At 32.9% G+C, this 21,615-nt stretch overlaps 1 protein-coding gene across 1 annotated transcript in view; it reads right to left on the reverse strand.

The window, feature by feature from the left end:
* The window catches only part of CDH12 (cadherin 12), an 890,215-nt gene that overhangs the window by 259,634 nt on the left and 608,966 nt on the right, over positions 1 to 21,615 (reverse strand). The window contains exon 5 of the mRNA XM_003759641.2: positions 7,347 to 7,641. Coding sequence (XP_003759689.1) covers positions 7,347 to 7,641 — 295 coding nt within the window. The remainder of the gene's footprint in view (positions 1 to 7,346; positions 7,642 to 21,615) is intronic.

Below are 21,615 nucleotides of genomic sequence, written 5' to 3' on the forward strand. Positions count from 1 at the left end.
GTTTCTTTCCCTTTATTTATTTAGTGTATGTATATATATATATATATATATATATATATATATATATCAGAAATCATTTGGGAAAAATCATCTAGTAGGGCTTGGAAAAAATCAGCATTTCTTAGAACCAGAACCAGAATGCTCCCTTACCTCTGGAGCAAATGAACAGTGGCATGACTGAACTATTTATTTCAATATTCTTAATGACAGATATTGCTCAATGCATAATTGACTTAGTTTCCATAATTACTATTGATTAAAAGAAAAAAAATTGCATAAAGACATGGCTTTTATCTCTTCTGGCACTAAAAAATATTGTCACACAAAAAAGATTTTTGGACATAGAATCAAAGCCACACGTTATATTATATTAAAGAGTCCCATTTTTCTTGGTATTATTGCCATCTTGCTTTCTAGTTCTTATTTTCCATATGCTATTTCCAACTTGATGAATTTGTACAATCCATCAGCATCAGATTTCTTGGAACAATTTGCCCTATTACAAAAGATAGTTCATTTTCAACTTTATTTCACACTGCATTTTGCACCCTGTAAGGCAAGAACAAAGATGACTTATGGAAATTGCAGATGACATCTGTGTTTATGAGCCAGTATAATCAATCCAAACTCAGTTAGTGCCTGTTATCAGCAATGCCTTAATAGGTGCAGAGTGCTATGCAATGATGACTTGTCATAAACTAAGAGACAACTGTGCCCCAACAAAGTCTCCTGCTTGCCTTTATGTACAAAGTATAAATAGAATTGAGCAAATAGGGTGGAGAAAAAAAAAGTCCCATTTCTGAAAGGCAATGTTAAAGAAAAATGATGTTCATAGTCACTCTGCCAGTAGCTGGCAAAGCAGTTTTTATAAAACATATTTAATGTTTACAGCTACTTGGAGACTGGGAAAAAAGTAATACTTTTAAAATATGTTTAATGTTTAGAAGCACTCTGTGGCCCGAGAAGCAACTCCTGCTAAAATATATTTAATGTTTAGAGTCATTCAGAGGCTAAGAAAAAGCAACTTCTTGTTAATTTTTAACATTTACTGCTGATCAGTGGCTACTAAAGCAGCTATCAATACTGTCTGTTTTATGTTTAGAGACACTCTGCCCCTGTGTGCATACAGTCCTTACCTTGATCTTCTCATGACTGTACAAAACCTATCAACAGTATTACCATAGAAAGCATACCACCAATAAAAACAAAGTAATCCAGAGTGAGACTAAAATGTTCTCTTTATATACAATCATAACCCTTACCATTCTAGACTTCTGGGTTATTCTATGTATGTGAACACTTCAACCACTGACACCATAGGGATCAAGAGATCTTGCTCAATTTTTATTGACTGCTAAATAAACTTGTGTGACTTCAAAACAACAGCTCAATCTGATAATTTGTGGGAATTTCAGAGATCTTTACCTTGTCTCCATATATATAGGTAAGCCAAAAACAAAAACACACACAGTAGATGACAAAGGAAAATATTTGCTTTCTTTAATTATTTTTAAACTAATTGAACATTGGAAAATGCAATATATTAACCATTCCAGAAGAGCTCCAGAAAAGTCACATTCAGCAGCATGATAGAAGAAAAGAACATAGAATAAAAGAGGCAGTGTTGTATATAAAAAATACAAATAGAAATAATTTTGAACTCAGATGACCTGAGTTCAAATACTTCCTGATACTTAAAAACTGTATGAATGTCATCAAGTTTCATCAAATACAAAATGAGAGAATTGGACTAGAAAATTTCTGGAGTCCCTTTGTAGCTCCCAATCTATGGTCTTAGATATTAAGGCTATTGACTGTGAGTTGGGGAGTATATATTGGTGATTAAACCAAAATAGAAAACTCTCCATGGGTACCTACTGAGAAGAAAAATGAATTGTACCTAGAGTTCCTGATCTTCATCACCTAGGAACACATCAATCAATTATCTGAAGATCAATGTTTGGGATCTTTGAAACCACATATAACATTTTGTGTTCTTTATCAGTGAAGAAAGACTACCACCAAGAAAATCTGGCACTTTTGTGCCAACATGTCAAGTTTGGTAAACATTCACTCTAGCATCACTGAGTTGCATTGACTCTCCTTAGATTTTTCCACTTGTGTTACCAGGATCAGAGAACCAATTGAAGATATGCTCTAAGGAGCAGTGAAATTGTTTGGCTTCCCATTTTTCTACCTGCATTCTTCTCACTTGGTGAGACAAGGAAAATCTGAGACTGAGTTTTTGTTTCAATATTATTATTGTTATCACAAGGAGATATTAAAAAAAACATATACTACATAATTTTAGATTCTCGGTCAAGATTGTCAATTTCCTCCTTCTCTGACAGAAGTTATTCCAAGTATAAATATGTCAAGAAAACCTCAATCAACCAGTCAGGATCTCAAATCTTTCTGCACTGAAAATTTACTCAGTAGTTTCCTTCACACATAGATTCCATGAAAACCAAAAGAGAAATGAGAACATAAGTTAAAACAGTAACTTCAAAATTTTCCTTAAGCCAGCTACCTTATTCCAATAAGTTTCACTCTTTAAATCTTTTTGTTTATATGTCCCTAATTTGTGGAAATTGTAAGTTACTTGTTTCCTATGGCTCTAGGCTCTCTCCTATGTGCAAAATACATGCTTTTCTTATCTTCAACTCCAATAATCTTTGTCTTTCTTCAAGATTCTGCTCACAGATGCTATTTCCGCAAAAAAAAAAAAAAAAAAAGTCTTTGCCATGAATTGTTCTCCACTGTCTAAAGTCCTGTTTTACGCTTATTTGAAGAGGCAAAGCTAAGATAATAGATTGAGAAGCAGTATAGAGTTTCTCTCCACAGAATTCCTCCCAACATATCTAAAAGATGCACCAGATTGAATCTTATTAGGTGACACTTTTATAACTGCAATTATTCACTATAGAAAAGTAAAGTCAATTCCAGATTGAGTTTACATGAGGAGATTTAGTCTGTTATGTCAATATTTGTTACTCAAACTATTGTAATGTTTTATAGTTGTCTGGGATAGGGAAGTGAGAAAAAAGCTATCCTAGTCAAGGCAACTTTCATGTTGCAGGGTATCCAAAGAGGTAGGTTTTTGCCAATGGTACAACACAGATCTGAGATTGGGATAAAAGTCAAGCACATCAAAGAGCTTCCATTTGAGTATTGGACTTTCAACAATTCAGAGTTAATCCATGTTTCACCACTGAGAGTAGTAAACAATTTGCTATTCCTATTATTCATCTAGAGAAAATCATTTTTGAATATTTCAAAATAGTTATTCATCTTAATAAGTTTATATAATGACGGGTGATTCACATATCTTCAACATATTGCTATTCTTGTGGTATTCCCTTGAATCAAATTTACTTCTAAAGGAAGCTATAGAATAAATCTTTTTGAAGAAGTCAGGCTGATTCTATACTATCACACATAACAAATATCATGTATGTAGGAAGAAATTGTAATGACAAAGGTCACTTTTAATGGGGTGACCAGTTCCTCCATTTGTCCTATTTCGTATTCTGCCTTAAGGTTATGACCATCCCCTCTAAATGGTTGAGATAAAGGTGTTATAGACATTCCTTAATGTCATTAGAATATCAGTAACCTCCATCTATGAGACTATCCCCACTTAGGTCTCTGCATTATGTCATTGTTCTATAAAAGGCTTGCTGTCCCTATACTCGGAGCTAGACTCTTTGAGATGATACTCTTGTCTAGCCCTGGGATCCATTGGTCCAAGTATTTCTCTCCATTTAATAAACTATTGAATTGGTCTCTAATCTCTGTCTTGCTCAGTTTCTTTTGACATTACAAAATAACTTCTTGTGTTTATTGAATCAGTTTCAAATTTTTCTTATATGAAATATGTCTACATCATTTATATGTTTTGGTGAAAGGGTCTTTTAATTAATGATTTCTGAGTTTTCTAGAACCCCATGAGAATAAAGTACCAGATTAGTTACAAAGTAAATTCCCCAGCAGAGTATGTAATAACAAAATCAGAATGTATAATCTATAAATAGTCTTTCTAGCTTTAAATGTATTTTAAATACAAACCAGATAAATGTTATATGATAATAATGTATGTTAAGTTTATATTATACAGAGTTGAACTAAATTCTAAAGTCTCTTATTTTTGAAACAAAGAATTGATTTACATCTAAATATTTTTAAAAATCAAAGAACCATGAAACAAACCTTTTCTATCTTTGTTATTACTATGACATTAGCTAATTTTAGGAATCTTTTTTTTCCTTCCACTTTTTTTAAACTTTGTTTTTATTTGATTTAATACTTAATACAAGGGTAAATAAGTGACCAGAGTATTTTTTTTCCTAATTAGTAAATAGCTGTTAAGCTAATACCTTTACTGTAATTGAATTTAAACAATACAGTATATCTTGCTTTACATTTACATCTAATGACAATAGTTTGGCCTTCTGGAAAACTGAATTAATCAATTTATCTTTTTAAAATGAGATTTCAGAAACTGTGCTATTAAATCAGATTTATTTTTGCTCTGAGAAATTTTCCATATCCCTTCTCCCCCCAAAAAAATTGTCACAGATAATTTTTTAAAGTAATAATAACTTTTTATTTTTCAAAATACATGTAAAGAGTTTTCAAGATTCATCTTTGCAAACCTTATGTTCCAAATTTTTCTCCTTCCTTTCCCCTCTCCCCCCTCCACTAGACAGAAAGTAATCCAATATGGATTAAATGTGCAGTTCTTCTAAACATATTTCCACATTTATCATGCTGCACAAGAAAAATCAGACAAAGGGGAAAAAAATGAGAAAGAAAAACACAAGCAAGCAAACAAAAACAATACCAGGCAATGGCTGCTGCTGTCCATTAAGGAAGGAGCTTTCTGTTACAGTAATATATGTGTACCTTTGAGGAAGGATGAAAGGGAGAAACAGACACAGAGAGAGACTGAACCTGAAACAGACACTAGGCTTGTAGACCAATGTATACACTCTTAGTTTTAAAACTAAGTGAACTCTTCTGAAACTCTTTCTAAGGTCATAAAGATGATATGATCTCTGAATACCTGATAAGGTTACATACACAATTTCAAATACATTTGAAATAAATCCATGTGACATCTCCCTTAGCCATGAAGCTGTCTATGCCCTGAGGATAGTCTGTGCAATCTTCATTAAATGTAGTATATGATTACAGGGACAGCAGGAGTCATCTGAAGAATTTCAGAGTTAGGAAATCCTAGCAATTGTTCACACTTAGGTTTGAAATTATAGCTCAAAAAGTGATAAATAAGTAGCTCTTGCTGGTGAATGCACTAAGTAAGGAGAAAAAAATTTAGCTTTGAAACAGAGGGATACCTTGCTTTATAAAGCAAGGCTACCTCACTCAGAGTAGAGGCCATGACTTGGAATGGGAGTAAGGGAAGGGAGAAGGGGGGCAAGAAGGGAGAGAAAAAAAAAGCCCCAGGTTCTTAAAATATAGTTTTGAAATCAACATAATCATAATCATCAAGATTCTTTCCTTGTAAGAGAGTAATTATTTCAGCTCTCTGAAATTGCCTGTGAAGCCACTTAAATGCCATGAACATAATAATATTAGAAATACCTGAAGAAGGATTTCCAAGTCTTTTTTCTCCCCCACATATTTTTCCTCCTCTTCCCCAATCAATTATTTGATGGAATGGCTCTTTAAATACTTTCACATATTAAACTTTCATTTGCTGTACTTAAAAAAAAAATCCCTTCTCAGATAATTTGAGAAGTGGTATACTTAAGTTCTCTTTCATATAATAAACTATCAAATGTTTGCAAACATAAAACAATGACTTAAAGGAAGAGTCTACCCAAGACCTAGATAAGAGATTACTATGTTATTTGGAACCAAAAATATTAGGTGAAAATGTATATTCGCATTATTCTAACTTTTATAAATATGCTATTTATATACAAATATGCTTATATATTTATAGATATGCAAATATGAGAGAGAAAAATTTAATAATAGTAATAGTAGAAATAGTAGCAGCAGAAGTAAGTAGCAGTAGTAGGTAGTAGTAGTAGCAGCAGCAGCAGTGATAGTAGTAGTACAGTGGTAGTAGTGGGAAGAATAGTAGGCATAGTAATGTAATATTCAAAGAGCCATTGTTCAGAGTCAGGAAACTTGAGTTAAAAATCTTGCTTCTGACATTCATGGATGTATTTATGTGTATGTATATACTATGTGACTCTGAACAAATTACTTAACATCTTAATACTTCATATAGACTCCTTAGGCTTCAGAGTAATTGCCTAAATTCATTGAAAAATTTTATATAAATCCAGAGATCCCTTTAAACAATGTGTCTCCTACGTGATATGACTGAGAGGACTCATTTTTAAAGTCATCATTTGTGTTCCCAATCATCTGATACCAAACATATGGTAAATAACTGTATCTAATTTAAGACCTACAAATTTTGATCCAGGCATATATACATGTTTTGTGTGTTTTTGTGTGTATGTGCATGTGTGTGTTTTGTAGATTGACTTTAATGTCCCTGGAGTAGCCACTGATTTATCACCAAAGTTATATATTTAGAAGATATTTCTATCTTCTAGTAGTAGTAGTAGTAGTAGTAGTAGTAGTAGTAGTAGTAGAAACCAGTAAGTCCCCATTGTTCCAAATTATTATTTCTAGCTCCAAAGCATACTATAATGTATTCCTCATTATTGAAAAAGGATCTTTTATTTTCCTATTTCTCCTAAAATTTGCATATGAACTTAACATTCTATTTTCTTTTCTACTTTGAATAAAAAACTTCTGTATTTTATTTGTACCTTTCTTTAATAAGATTCCTAAGCAAATAATTATTTAAAAGAAAAAACTTACCTAGACCCACTTCTTTCTGGTGGGAAGAAATGTGAAAATCTCTGCAACCAGTCCTACTCCAGACTTAACTTGTTCATCAAATAAAATTTTAAAGACCTTTAAAATTACATGCAAGCACACATACACATATGGCCATATAGTACTTCAGTTGGTTTAATGTGTAGAGAAATGTTATTCATTCCCACTTTATAAACCAAAAAAAAAAAAAGATTCCCTCTCTGAATTTATGCAAAAATGTTACGTGACCAACAGATTGGTGAGAATGATTTATTGTGTTATATCCCAATGGTATCTTGAAAATAAAATAATTGGGGAGGGGAAGAGAATCCTTAGTTCAACTCATAAATTAAACTCATTTTTAAAAATTTGTATTTTAGCACAGGAATTTTCTATTTTGCAAAATTATACACTTTAGCTATTAAATCTGAGCTATAGAAAACTCAAATTAAAGAGAAGTGAATTTTCATTTTCTTACTCACCCACGGGAGACATTTCTGGGACACTAGCAACATAAGGTCCATCCAAGAACTTTGGCTCATTATCATTAATGTCCTGCACTTTGATGATGAATTCTGACTCAGGTTCCAGGGGTTTCCTGGTATGTATGTCCACAGCCTGAGCACGGAGAGTATAGAAAGGTTTTTCTTCTCGATCAAGGCTTCTTATGGCATGAATGTCTCCTGTGGTTTCATCAATGGTAAAAACTGTGCCAGCTCCATCTCCTGAGAGGGTGTATTTAACACTGCCCACTCCTTTGTCTAAGTCGGAATGAAGCTTTATAGTAGAGAAACAGAAAAGAAACAGAGATAGAGAGACAGAGAGAGAGAGAAAGAGAGAATTAAATTATTAAAGAAATATTCCTAAATGAAAGACATTTTTTAAGTTTGAAAAAATCAAATTTTCATTCAACAGTTTAAAACCATTATTTTTTCAACCCTATTATTCTTCTTTATAGAGAATTCTGAATTTTAAAGCTGAAAAGGACCTTAGAGATTTATATTTATTCATAATAATTTCTTCCAACTTGGAGAAAAATATTTTACCTTTAAATCAAGGAAAGGAAAATTACCTTTTCCATAATTAATTTAAGAAGTGTGAAAATGATCATCATTTAGGAATAGGAGAGTTTAATAACTAAATCTGTTTTTTCTTGCCTGAGGGTGGAGATGGAACAAGGAGAAGAAGATAATGGCAGTAAGATCAGAGGAAGATGAAAGAACAGGGAAGTTTCATATAACATTAAGAATGATTTCTCTTAGATATTAAATTCAATTCAATTCACATTTATGAAGTATTTAATGTGAGTAGTAAAATTTTGTAAGTCCTAAAGAAGATACAAAATTTGAAACTACCTGCTCTCATGGAACTTGACATCTAATTAGAAATAATATACATTTATCTAACAGCTTAATTTTTTTTTTCTTTTTGGTACAAAGGCTCTCCACAATTTCCTAGAAGAGTGATTTGCCCAAGCATAAAAGACAGGCAGCTTATTGGTGATCTGAGAGCAAATATTTTCAGCCATGAATATTTTGATAGATTGGTAGGCAGTTTTACTTAAGTATACTAAAAGTAAGACAGAGATAAAGTGCTGTCCATTGATAAAAGCAACACCCAAAAGAACTACTTTCCTCTACTAATAGAGGAAAGTACTTGCTCTGGAATTTATAGTTTTAGAGTTTCTTAAAACACCAAGAAACTAAATGATTTACCCAAAGTCATGTAGCTAGTCTCAGAAACTGGATTTGAATTCAGTTTTCCTAGCTCCAAGACCAACTCTCTAAACACTATGCTAAAAATAAACAATCAAGGAAAAATAGACAACATGAATAATTATTTAAATATAGAATTCCTATTTTACATATGGGGTAGGAGATAAATTGATACAGATTAAGGTTATTGTTCTAGTCTAAAATCACATAGATTAACTAGAACTGAACAAAATAAGACAAAATCCTTCCAGACAAAAAATCATCAGGCATTGCAACAGACTGTGCTATTTTCTAGATCAGTCTCTTTTTTTTCAAAATTACTCTCTGCCCATTTTTGAAGAACAGAAGGCCTACATGGTTTACTAGGGGGGAAAAAAGCTGAATCTGGTTTGACTCAGATATATATGTGATTTGCCATGTGACTTTTGAGTTATTCATTAAACTTTTCTTAGCTCTGATTACGTTATTTCTAAAGAAGGATTTTAAATCTCTGTCCTCAAATATATCTGGGAGGTTCATTTGAAACTGTATATAATACACACACACACACATATATATGTTCATGCATATATGTATGTATGCATGCATGCATGTATATATGTGTATTTGAGAGTATTTTTTTCAAATGAAAAAAAATATTAAAACAGGATAGAAATTTGTGCTGGTGATATCATTGTTACCACCACTGTCAATTATTATGTAGTTGCTCCCAGAATGACATATAAGAGGAATGAATAAAGAGAAGACTAAAAGAAATATTTTCTCTGTGATACTATAAATTACATCCTGAATGAATTCCTCACCAAATCTTAACTGGGGATAAAGGCTGGGAGTTCTTAAGCATCAAATCAAGACAAAGGTAAAAGTTCTTTGAACTCCATAATTTTAAATTGCAATATTCTGTACCACTACTGAGTATGAGTACTGCCAATCCAAATACTCAGGAGTTTACTGTAGCGTGTGATTAATCTGAAGACATGGGATGGGCAAAACCTCAGTGCAGAATGGACAAACTGGATTTGTTTTGCCAAAGGCTCTTGAGAAATATGATAATAGAGTAGGAACTTAATCAAAATCCTCAGTAGGTTCTGAAGATGCCATACAAATGTTTAAACTCCCCTTCTGTCAAAACCAATACCATTTTAGTCTAAGCAGATGGAAAAATGGCAAAACAAATGTGCTTCATGGTTTGCCCCAGATTCAAATATAATTCACTTTGATATAGTTGTAGTCTTTGCTGTCCTCAACACTCAGTTTCTTAAAATTTATTCAAAACTAAGATTTATATGTATTGAGACTCAGAAGAGAATGTTTAATACTATGTTAAAAATTAGCAAATGAAATGAGGATAATTCATGCAAAACACATGGGAGGATTTCACTATCTCATAGCAACTTAAAACAGTAGGCCAGTTAATATATAATATGTTAGTACTATATATTATAATATGTTAATAATATATAGAATATTGTACCCAGGGTAGAGATGTAACAATATAGCAATGTAGTAATGACTAGCTAACCTAGTCACTTAGAACATGTGAGCCTGACCAGAAGGTTAACTTTTCTCTTATGTATTCTAAAATCATTCTAATATGCCAGAATGTCATCTTAGTATTTTGATCGTTTTATTTAGATGTAAGTAGCAAGGGATTATATTGTGATAGTGAGTGACTTTTTATTCAAAGCTATAAAATTAGGAAAAAATCAAGGGAATGTCTTATAGATTAATCTTTGAATTTGCATTAACTAACACTGATTTTAGGCAAATTAATTGATTTTTCCAGGTCTCAGTTTCTTCATTTGTAAAATGACAAGATTGGCCTATGTGATCCCTGATGTTTTTTATCCAAATTTCAAAGTTCCATAATTCTATGAATGACTTTTAAAAACACCTTTAGTTATGATTGTATATTTTTTCTTCCCACTCAACACATACGTACAAAGACATTCTCTTAGTGTCCTAAACAGTTAAAAATGAAAAGGTTTTGTATCTGAACTTTGAAGCTTACCATATATTCAATTGTAAAGACTTCATAAATAACTCAGAAAATACATGATTTATTAGTTCTACCAAAGCAGATCCTTAAGTAGAAAGTTTCCTGAGCTTCTATGGAGGGGGAAAGAAGGGGAACCCAGAATTCATACTTTTAGTGATGAACCGGTCTGATATTAACTAAATTGATTTGCAGATGACAATCCAAAATTTGTTTTTTGGTGTTTTTGTTAAACTTTTTAGTCAATTATGCCTTTCCAGAGTATAAACTATTATAGACTCTAAGAATCTGAGGTTATCTCTACACTCTGTTGAGTATTAGAAGAAATCTTTAATGAAGCCAGTTAACATTATTCCTGATTTAAGCCTAAAATTCAATAGTCTCATTCTGCTAAACCATGTATTTGTAATGTGGCCCAGGTGGTTTCACTCATTCACTGCTGAATAAGAATTGGGCCATGTTATTTTCATTCCTTAATTTCGTTTGGTTTCCTTGCTGAGGGAAAAATCCCTATCAAATGAGTATGAAGCAACTTTTTTTCTTCTGAATGATGATTTAAAAATTATAAGAAGCATTTTATTATATTATTAATTTTTTAAAAAACAGTAAAAATCTGCTCTGTGGGAATACCTTTTATATATGTATAAGTTACAAACTAGATTTTTTTTCTTAAAAACAATGCCTTAAATCCAAAACAGTTGGGCTCTCATAGACTGGCCAACAAAATGTCCCAGGTCAAGACTACTTGGTCTTTGTTTTGGTCCTGATTGCCTTAGAGTAAATGGAAATAGCAATTGCTGGTTTTCTGGTCAGAAACCATGAGTGTCTTTACCTAGACTGCTTCTTCTTCTTCTCCTTCTTCTTCTTCTTTTTTTTTTTTGAGTAGGTAAAGAAGACCATTCTTGACTTCACTTATTTCTTGCTTACCCTTAATAGACAGTTGCTTCAGTTAAAGTGAAACCTTGTAAAGACAGTTTAAAAAGGCCAAGGTGTCCCATTGTATCCAGGACTATCTCCAGCCTAATGTATCTGGCCACTGGACCCAGATAGTTCTAGAGGAGAAAGTGAGGCTGGTGACCTTTCACAAGCCCTTCCTAACTCAAATCCAATTTATTTGCATGTCATGGCATCACCTTCCAGAATCATAGTCATCTTCTAGAACGAAAGGGCAAACAACAATTATTAGAAGGCAGCTGACCACTTTAATAACATCTGACAGTATTTTTCTGCCCACCCTACCCTTCCATCCTTCAAAATAAATGTGGTTTAAATGTTGGGTATAGAGATATATGATATCCAGACAGTGTTGTTAGAAGTGGTGATGATGTTTTCTTGAAGATTTCCAACTCCGCTCAGATGATGCATAGAAAAAGAAAATACCAATAGAGACTGAAAAGGGTGACTAAAGATTTGTTTTAGATTAGAAACTAAACTTGAATTTTACTACTTTTTAAGGAAACATCTTGCTCTATAGAGTTAAATGTTCTCTAGTTTGATTCTGATTTATATTTTAGAAATTGTATTCCACAAGACAAAAAAAATTCATTCATATTTTCTATGAGTTGAAAAGTAAATATAAAAATCTAGAAAGTTGTGTTGTTTTGCTTTTTTTTTTTTAATATCTTAATTTCCACAAGCAATTCTTGGATTTTAAAAGTAAATTTGTTTTTTGTTTTTTTTTGTTAAGCTGAAGCATTATTCTATATATCTAAATTTTTAAATAATCATATAGTTTTCAATAATTACAATTTATAATACTGAACCAAAGAGAGTCTTAACTCTTTCAGGATGTTTTTGTTTGTTTGTTTGGCTATTGTTGAGAACTGTTTTAGTAAATTTCAGAATTTGGAAAACCCAGTTGTGTCAGAAAGCATTTATTAAGTGCCTACTAATGAGATTTGAGTAACAAAGTGGGGATTAGCAGTGAAATCCTGAAGCCCTGATAGGATTGTAATACTTCCTGAGGCAAGCAAGGAGGAGCACTGAAGAGATCAGTTTAGCCTTCAGTCCTACATTCTGTTGAGATCTTTGGGGGGAAAAAAAAAACACCTTACTGTATCCAATTAGACAGCCAAGTTATGATATCAAATATCCAAGATTAAATTTTCCCTATAAATCTGCCAATGGCCTATACCATCTTTGATGAATCCCTTTTGGATTAGCCTTCCTTGATGGTCTGTCTCAAGGTATTTTTCTCCTTGCTAGACTAATTCTTTTGGGGTGTTGAATTCCTTTTGGTGTTAGCTTTCCAATCAATAGTATAATCCCCTTCTTTTGCTAACCTCTTGGGTTAGGTTGCTAATCTCCTGTATGGATTTAGGCATCCTGATAATAGTATACTCCTACCTCATGGGATATTCCTTTTCTCCTGGTTAATTATGTGTTCTACTAGGGAACTTGTTTTTTCCCTTGTTAATTTAAAAAAAAAAATCTTTCCTTGCTAATCATACGCTCTCCCAAATCTATTTCATATTTATTACTCCTGTTGTCAATTTTCCCCTCTTCATTTTGTCCAGAACCTCTTCTAAATAAAGTTAGTTTTGAGTAAAGAGAACCCCATTGTGAATTCATGTGTGCCTTGCGCCTTTTGTCTGGTATTTGAACTAGGATTGGCTATCCCAGCACCATCATTTGGTGTCCATGTGTCAGATTCTGTGCTCAGTGTAAAGAATTAAAAAAAAAAATCTCTGCCATTAAGAAGTTAAAAATCTAATGGGAATTTCAACATGAAAACAGCAACAACTAAGTATAAACAAATAAAAACAGGGAAAATAAATGGAGATAGTCTTAGAAAGCACTAGTATTAAGGATGGAAAAACCTTCATGCATAGAGTGGGATTTTAATTCAGATTTGAAGGAAGTCAGTTAAGTCTTACTTAACTGGTGAGGAGAAAGAAAATTTCAGGTTTGAGGAATAGTTGGTAAAAAGTTATGAAGTCAAGAGTTGGAATGCCTTGGAGAAGCAGCAGTAAGGACTAGATTGTAGAGTTATTTGGAGGTAAGTGAGGTATAAAAAACTAAGAAGGAACCAAGTTACAAAGGGCTTTAAAAGCTAAACAGAATTTTATATTTAATCTTGTGATAAATAGGGAGTGAGTAGAGGTTTTTGAATACAGAAGTTACATTTCATAAATGTGCTTTATGAAGATTACTTTGTTAGTAGAGGAGTGGGGACATTCAGGCAGCGAGACCAACCAGAAAGATATTCAATAATCCAGGCATGAGATTTTTGAAACCAAGATGAATTTATTTCTGATTACTTATATTAGCTGTATAATTTGGAAAAATAGTCCTGATTTCAATATTATATCTGTGTTTATATGAATATTTTTCAAATGTGGAAGGGATTTGATGGCACATAAAAATAATGAACTCCTTATCTATGTCATACAAGATTATGACCATAATTAACAAAATGAGTACTAAAAAAAGTTCAAAATTTAATTTGCCATCAAGTATAGTATATAGCTTATTGGCAGGGTGAATAAGACCCCAGCATGTGGACTCTTGCAAAGCCTACTTTTAATAATGTTAGATGATGTGCAGAGACAAAACTATAATCTATCTAAGGGGAAATTTCTTTTGAAAAAAATCAATCAGAAATAGAGGAGATGGGTGAAGAGGTGGAAAGGATATCTTATGGCACCTGAGATGAATCTTGAAGGAAATCAGAGATTCTAAGAGATTGAGGCAAGGATATTGGGCATTCCAGATATTTGGGTCAGTTGGTACAAAAATACAGAAATCTGAAATGGACTGATAGATGTGAGGGTCAGCAAAAAGACAGTTTTGTTGAACAGCAGAGTTGCATACAGGCTTAATAAAGCTGAAAAAAATAAGATGGACTAGCTTATGAAAAGCTTTAGTGCCAAATATTATATTTTAATTTTCTCCTAGAGGTAAAAGTTATTAGAGTTTATTAAGTAAGGGGCTGAGAAATAGCATTTCATTGTACATTGGAAAAATAATTTTGGTGGTTATGTGATGGATGGGGAGGGAGAAGTAAAGGGAATAAACATTAATAAATCATCTATTACATTCTAGGCACAATGTAAAAAGTTTACAAATGCCTCATTTTGGTTTTGTAATAATCCTGTAATGTAGCTGCTGTTTCCCATTTTACAACTGAGAAAACTGAGACAAACAGATGTTAAGTGACCTGCTTATGGTCACATAGGTCATAAGAGTTTGAGGCTACATTTAAATTGTTACAGTTAAATAATTAAACTGAATATTATCCAGACAGGTGACTTATCTAGCAGTTCATGAGATTGACAAATAAATGGAGTTCAGGGCTTTCAATATCTAAGAATTCAGAGTTTGGATTTTTATATAGTTAAAATACAATTTAGAGGGAATGAAAACCAGGATGGGAGGATTAAGATACCTGATGGCTAATTGGAGGAAGAAATCTGGAAAAAATGAAGTGAGGGTGAGTGCAGGCTAGAGTGGATTGGGAGACAACTAGGAGACATTAGGGACAGAACAAAAAGGAGGTAGTTTTGTGATATTCTTTAAATTGGGTTAATCTTGGGAGAGGAGGGGTATAATCTTGAGACTTCTCTAAACATAGATGACTTTGGGACTTAATTTCCAAATAATAGATAAAGGAAAAATGTAGTCAGTAATGATATTTCAATTTTACAGACCTCAGGTCTTCCTGACTCCAGGACCAGTATTCTATCCATTTTGCCAGATATGGATATATTGAAATTTGGAAATACTTGAGGTACGGAGATCAATATTGCAATATTATCTCCCCTGCAACCCACTCCTATTCCAAATTTTACTGTTTTTGTCAAGATACCATCATACTTTGAATATCTCAGGTTTATAATCTTGGCGCGTTATACTTGATATGACTCCATACATTCAGTCAGTTCCCAGATTTTGTAATATATACCTCCACCTATACCTATGTCATTTCACTCTTCCTCTGTACTCAAATCTACCATCTTAATTCTTCCTTGATTATGTAGATTATTGCAGCTATCCTGTTCTGCAGACTTTAAGTATCCTACTGCCAAAGTTATTTTTTTTCCTCAAAGAAGACCACAACATCCCTTTACTCAATCAACATCAATGGCTTCTTAATGTCCCCCCTCCAAAAATAAAGTAACCTTTTAAAATCCTTCATGATCTAAACCCAACCCATATTTCTTATCTGACCATATCCTACACACTTGTGAGAATTGGATGAGGGTTGAATTTCCATATAATTATGTGATTAGGCTATAGAGGGAAGCCATAAATTAGAACAAGAAACATGATATTAGATACAGAAGTAAGGTGAATGCTTAGGGGAGATATGCTTAGAGGAGATATAATTAGGGACTATGTAGAGGAATTAGGATCTTTGACTAGGCTGTAACCTCTGTAGTACCCAGTCAATGGGGAATCAGGGAAGAGATTTGCATTTTAGGGATAGGGTATTAAAAAGGCATGTTCAGATAATTCTAAGGTGTGCCAGTTTCCACACAATTCATTTATGGCTTTATTAACCAGAGATCTGTAGCTGTAGAATTCTTGGTAAGAAGCTTGTCTCTTACACACTGAGAACAAACTATACTGGCCTTCCCTGTCCATAATTGATATTCCATCTGAGAGGAAGGAAATAAATTATCTTTATTTTATTTATTTTTTATTTTTTATTTTTTTCCAACTGGGGTTGCTTCTTGCCACTGTTGCTTATTTATTCCATAGTTGCGTTTTCATACTTTTTTTTTAATTATAGCTTTTTATTTAAAAGTTATGTGCAAGTTTTCCTACTTTAATAAAAATAATAACATATTGAGCTATATCTCAAGGCTTACAAAAAGAAAAAGAAAAGGAATTACATTGGATTAAATTTGCAAGTTCTCAAGGACTTTCATGGTATGCTGTGGAAACTAATTTAGAATTCCTTTTGTTTTCGAAATAACAGTCAGACTGATATATTGTTGGTGGAATTATGTATTTATAATCCAGCCATTCTGGAGAATAATTTGGAACTATGCTCAAAAAATTTTCAAACTGTGCATACCCTTTGATCCAACAGTGTTACTACTGAGATTATATTCCAAAGAGATCTTAAAGAAGGGAAAGGGACCTGTATGTGCCAAAATGTTTGTGGCAGCCCTCTTTGTAGTGGCCAGAAACTGGAAACTGAGTGGATGCCCATCAACTGGAGAATGGCTGAATAAATTGTGGCATATGAATGTTATGGAATATTATTGTTCTGTAAGAAATGACCAGCAGGATGATTTCAGAAAGGTCTGGAAAGACTTACATGAACTGATGCTGAGTGAAATGAGCAGGACCAGGAGGTCATTATGTACTTCAACAACAATATTATATGATGATCAATTCTGATGGACCTGGCCATCCTCAGCAATGAGATGAAACAAATCAGTTCCAATAGAGCAGTAATGAACTGAACCAGCTACACCCAGAGAAAGAATTCTGGGAGATGTCTATGAACCACTACATAAAATTCCCAATCCCTCTATTTTTGTTCACCTGCATTTTTCATTTTCTTCACAGCCTAATTGTAAAATATTTCAAAGTCTGATTCTTTTTGTACAGCAAAATAACTGTATGGACATGTATTCATATATTGTATTTAACTTATACTCTAACATATTTAACATGTATTGATCAATCTGCCATCTGGGGGAAGGGGTGGGGAAAAGGAGGGGAAAAGTTGGAAAAAAGGTTTTGCAATTGTCAATGCTGGAAAATTACCCATGCATATATTCTGTAAATAAAAGGCTATAATTAAAAAAAAAAAATCAAGGAATTGAACAAAATTAACATTCTTAAAATAATAATAATTAAAAAAAAGAACTAACAGTCAGACGTCACTTTTTTGATGAAATAGAAGTACTGCATTTGAAATTGAAGGGTGTGGGTTCGAAGTGAAGCTCTCTTACTCATGCTCAATAAATGCTGGAAAAATGACAACTTTATGATCTCAATTTTCTCAGCTATAAAATAAAAGTTTTGAAACTCATTATCTCTGGATTTTCCTTCAATTTAATTTATCTTGCACTTAATAAAGATCTATCATGAACAAAGCATGATGCTGGGTACAAGAAATACAAAGGCAAAACAATAGCAATTTCTGACCATTGTACTTACCAGTCTAACTCATATAAGCTTGTGAAATTTCAATTTTAAAAAGTTCAAGTTAAGAAATTCAACAAATAGTTGTTAAATATTTATTATTTTTAGAGTTCTATGCTCAACAATAAGGAAGAGATTAGACATATTGAGTTTATATATGAAATAGCTTTTAATGCCTTGGGGAAGGGAGAAAGGAATATGTATTTATTAAGGTCCTAAAATTTGTGTTTAGTTCGTATGTTAACAGTTTTACACATATAATCTTCCTTGATTTTCACAATCACCCTGGAAGGTGTCTCAGTATCACAGAGCTAATAAGTATATAAAGTGGTATTTGAATTCAGGTCTTCCTGACTTTAAGTCTATTGCTGTCTCCTGTACTATCTAGCTGTCTTAATATGATATATATTATATATTTCCTAAATAATAATAAAAATATGTGAAAAAGCACAAACAAAATAAACAGGAAGTTTGGAGAAAGAGAGGAAGGTTATTTACTAACTGGGAAAATTAGAAAGGCCTTTATGGAGAAGGTAATATTTAATTTGAACTTAAAAGAATAAGTAGGAATTTAATTTAAAAAAAAAAAAGAGGAGAGGGAAATGCATGAGGAAGACTATATAATATGATCAAAGGCACAGAAACACCAAATATTTTATGGTTCATTCTTGGTCCACCAAGGACCAACATTTTTCCTCTTCAGATATCCATAAATACTCCCATATATAATTCCCCCAAAATAAACCAAAAATAAACTGATTAGATGACACTGGCAAACAGCTTAAAGTCATGGTGCCTTGTATAGCTCTCTAAGACTTTGATTTGCAGATAAGATGCCTATTTGTATTTTTAGAAAGTGTTTCTCCACTAGGAGTTAAACAACTTGTTATAATTTTGACAAGGAAATAAAAAAATTACTGATACTACTTAAGCCAAGGGAAATACATCATTTGACAGTGATGTCATTCTGTTCCACAAAAATAACTCATTAAATGCTAATAAAATACTTGATGGGAGGGGCAAAAGGGAAGGTCATTTAGTTTTTATGAAGTGGAATTTGGAATAAGAAATTGTGGCCTTGTCCACAGGACTATGATAGTGATTAAGTTACATCCACAATTAATGGTGCCCACAGATGAAAAACCATATAGGAAAAAGGAATCTCTGAATCTTTGAGTTGCAACTATTTCTATTGTCTGCAGAAACAAGAAACCATACCTATTTTTTTTTTTCCTCTAAGTAACTTTGGCTAAATCATTTATAATTCCAGTCTCTCCTTTTCCTTCTTTCTACTCTGCTTTCATGGATGCCACAGTGGTCATTATGCTAGTTTAAATTTCCCTAGAATATGTGTGAGATATTCCTGATAAGCAGAAGCTCCCTCTTCTCCCAAAAGACAAAGCCCACAGACTGCCCATAACTCTGTCTGAATGATATTGTAATGCAAATTTTGTTTCCCCTAAAGCCACAGACTGCCATAGTAAATTTGGTATTCTCAGGCACCTTCCTCTCAGGGGAGAATTCATTTGTACCTTCTAGCTTGATTGTTACCAATTGAGCACAAGGAATTCCACTTTACAAGGTTAGGAATTCCCCTTAACAGCCTAATGTGAGTTGAGAACTCCCCTGGCTGGCAGACAGACCCAAAGCTATTTATCATCTGGAAATATTTCACCTTCTATTCAAGAAAGTAGAAATACATTTGAAAGAGGCGTAAAATCTCCCTTGAGGTCTGTCAAAGAAGATCTCCAAAGAACAAAGAGGCCTAGCAATCCTTGGGAGTTGCTGTAAAATGATCTGCTAGGATATATTATGTACTCTGATAGCAAAGGGAATATGCTAATCTCCCAATTTTCCCTTTCATATTTTTTTCCCCATGAATAGTCTTGCCATGATAACGTGAAGAATGTTGTAAATTTAGGCCTTAAATGGTATATAAATGTAGGTAATCCAAATTACCGAGAGAACTAAATCACTCTTTAATTTTAGAGCATATCAAAGAACATTTCTATAATAGTTTATTCAGGAAACTCTCTGGCTTAGAGCCTAGGTGTAAAGACTCTAAGAACATAATCATTAGATGAGGATATTAAAATCAATCCACTTTCACCTACTGTGTAGCTATAATTTGGTTTCCCTCCTCTCCCTTCAATTCCAATCCTAAAGTAGCAATACAATATTATTTATAAAGTGTGTATAAATGTTGCCACCTTTTCCCCCTTACAACAGCCTTATGAGATAAGGGTTATCATACCCATTTTAGAGATGAAGAAATTGGGGCTAAGAAATATTTCCTCAAAGGCATATGCAAGTAAGTGCTATGACTAGAACTGAAACTCAGGAAACTCAGACTCCTAGCTAAGCATTCTATCTAGCAGACTACTTCCTTTTCAAATATAACCTTCATTTCTGGCCTGTGATTTGGGCTATCAGTCTTAAGAATGCAATGAATTACTTGGAATTTTAAAGAAGATGAATGTCATTCTTCTGACTCATAGTTAAGTTATTAAAACTAATCATTCAATTTGATAAACTGTAAATTAAAAAAGAAAAAAACAAAACAAAACAAAACAAAACAATTGCAGTTACCTAATCTAAAAATCAGTGGAGCTTAGTATAAATTTTTGGAATCATAAAAACCTGGGATAAATTATAGTCTCCAACATATATTACCTATGTCTGCAAGTAAAACACTTAATATCTTGGACTCATGTAAATTCCTTAAGATAATAAGCTATCTTGAAAATTGTAACAATGAATGGAAAGAGTTTCTACATGCAGAATGTGCTATACTGATGATATACACTTCTGAAATAAATTGTATGAAATTATATATACCTGTGTGTGTACATACACATACATACATATACAACGAACCTGATATTGCCATAGGTATATCTAACGTAAATATTCTTGGTAACCATTTATTTTTAAAGGTGACCCTTAGATTTTCTTTCTTTTTTTAATTGATGCTTTTTTTCCCCAAAAAACATATGCAAAGATAATTTTTCAACACTGACCTTTGCAAAATCTTGTGTTCCAATTTTTGCTTGCCTTTTTCCCCCTCCCTCCCCTGGCAAGTAATACAATATATGTTAATGCTAAAATATATGTTAGATCTAATATATGTATAAATATTTACAGTTATCTAACTGCACAAGAAAAATCTAATCAAAAAGGAAGAAAAGGGAGAAAGAAAATAAAATTCAAGTAAACAGCAACAAAAGAAGTGAAAATGCTATGTTGTAATTCCACTGAGTTCCCACAATCCTTTCTCTAGGTATAGAAGGCTCTCATCATTACATGACCATTGGAACTGGCCTCAGTCATCCCTATTCCACTGTTAAGAAGAGCAACATCCATCAGAATTGATCATTGCATAATCTTGCTGTTGCTGTGTACAATGATCTCCTGGTTCTGCTCATTTCACTCAGCATCAGTTCATGTAAATCTCTCCAGGCCTTTCTGAAATCATCCTAGTGACTGTTTCTTATATGACAATAATATTCCATAATATTCATATTCCATAATTTATTAAGCCATTCTCCAATTGATGGGCATCCACCTTGTTTCCAGTTTCTTGCCACTACAAACAGGGCTGTCACAAACATTTTTGCACATGTGGGTCTCTTTCCCTCCTTTAAAATCTCTTTGGAATATAAACCCAGTAGTAGCAATTCTGGGTCAAAGGGTATGCAGAGTTTGATAGCCCTTTGAGCATAATTCCAAATTGTTCTCCAGAATGATCAGATCAGTTCACAGTTCCACCAACAATGTATTAATGTTAATGGGCCAGAACTCTGGAGAAAGGTGTTAACTCAATGGAATTGATAAGACATGGTTATCTAGTTTAGCATGGTGATTAATAGTTTTCTAGTTCAGTATGACTGATTTAATCTTACAACAAATAATGGTTCCCTAGTTATATGATGATTG

This window comes from Sarcophilus harrisii, chromosome 1 (genome assembly GCF_902635505.1).
Source record: "Sarcophilus harrisii chromosome 1, mSarHar1.11, whole genome shotgun sequence".
Classification (NCBI taxonomy): domain Eukaryota; kingdom Metazoa; phylum Chordata; class Mammalia; order Dasyuromorphia; family Dasyuridae; genus Sarcophilus; species Sarcophilus harrisii.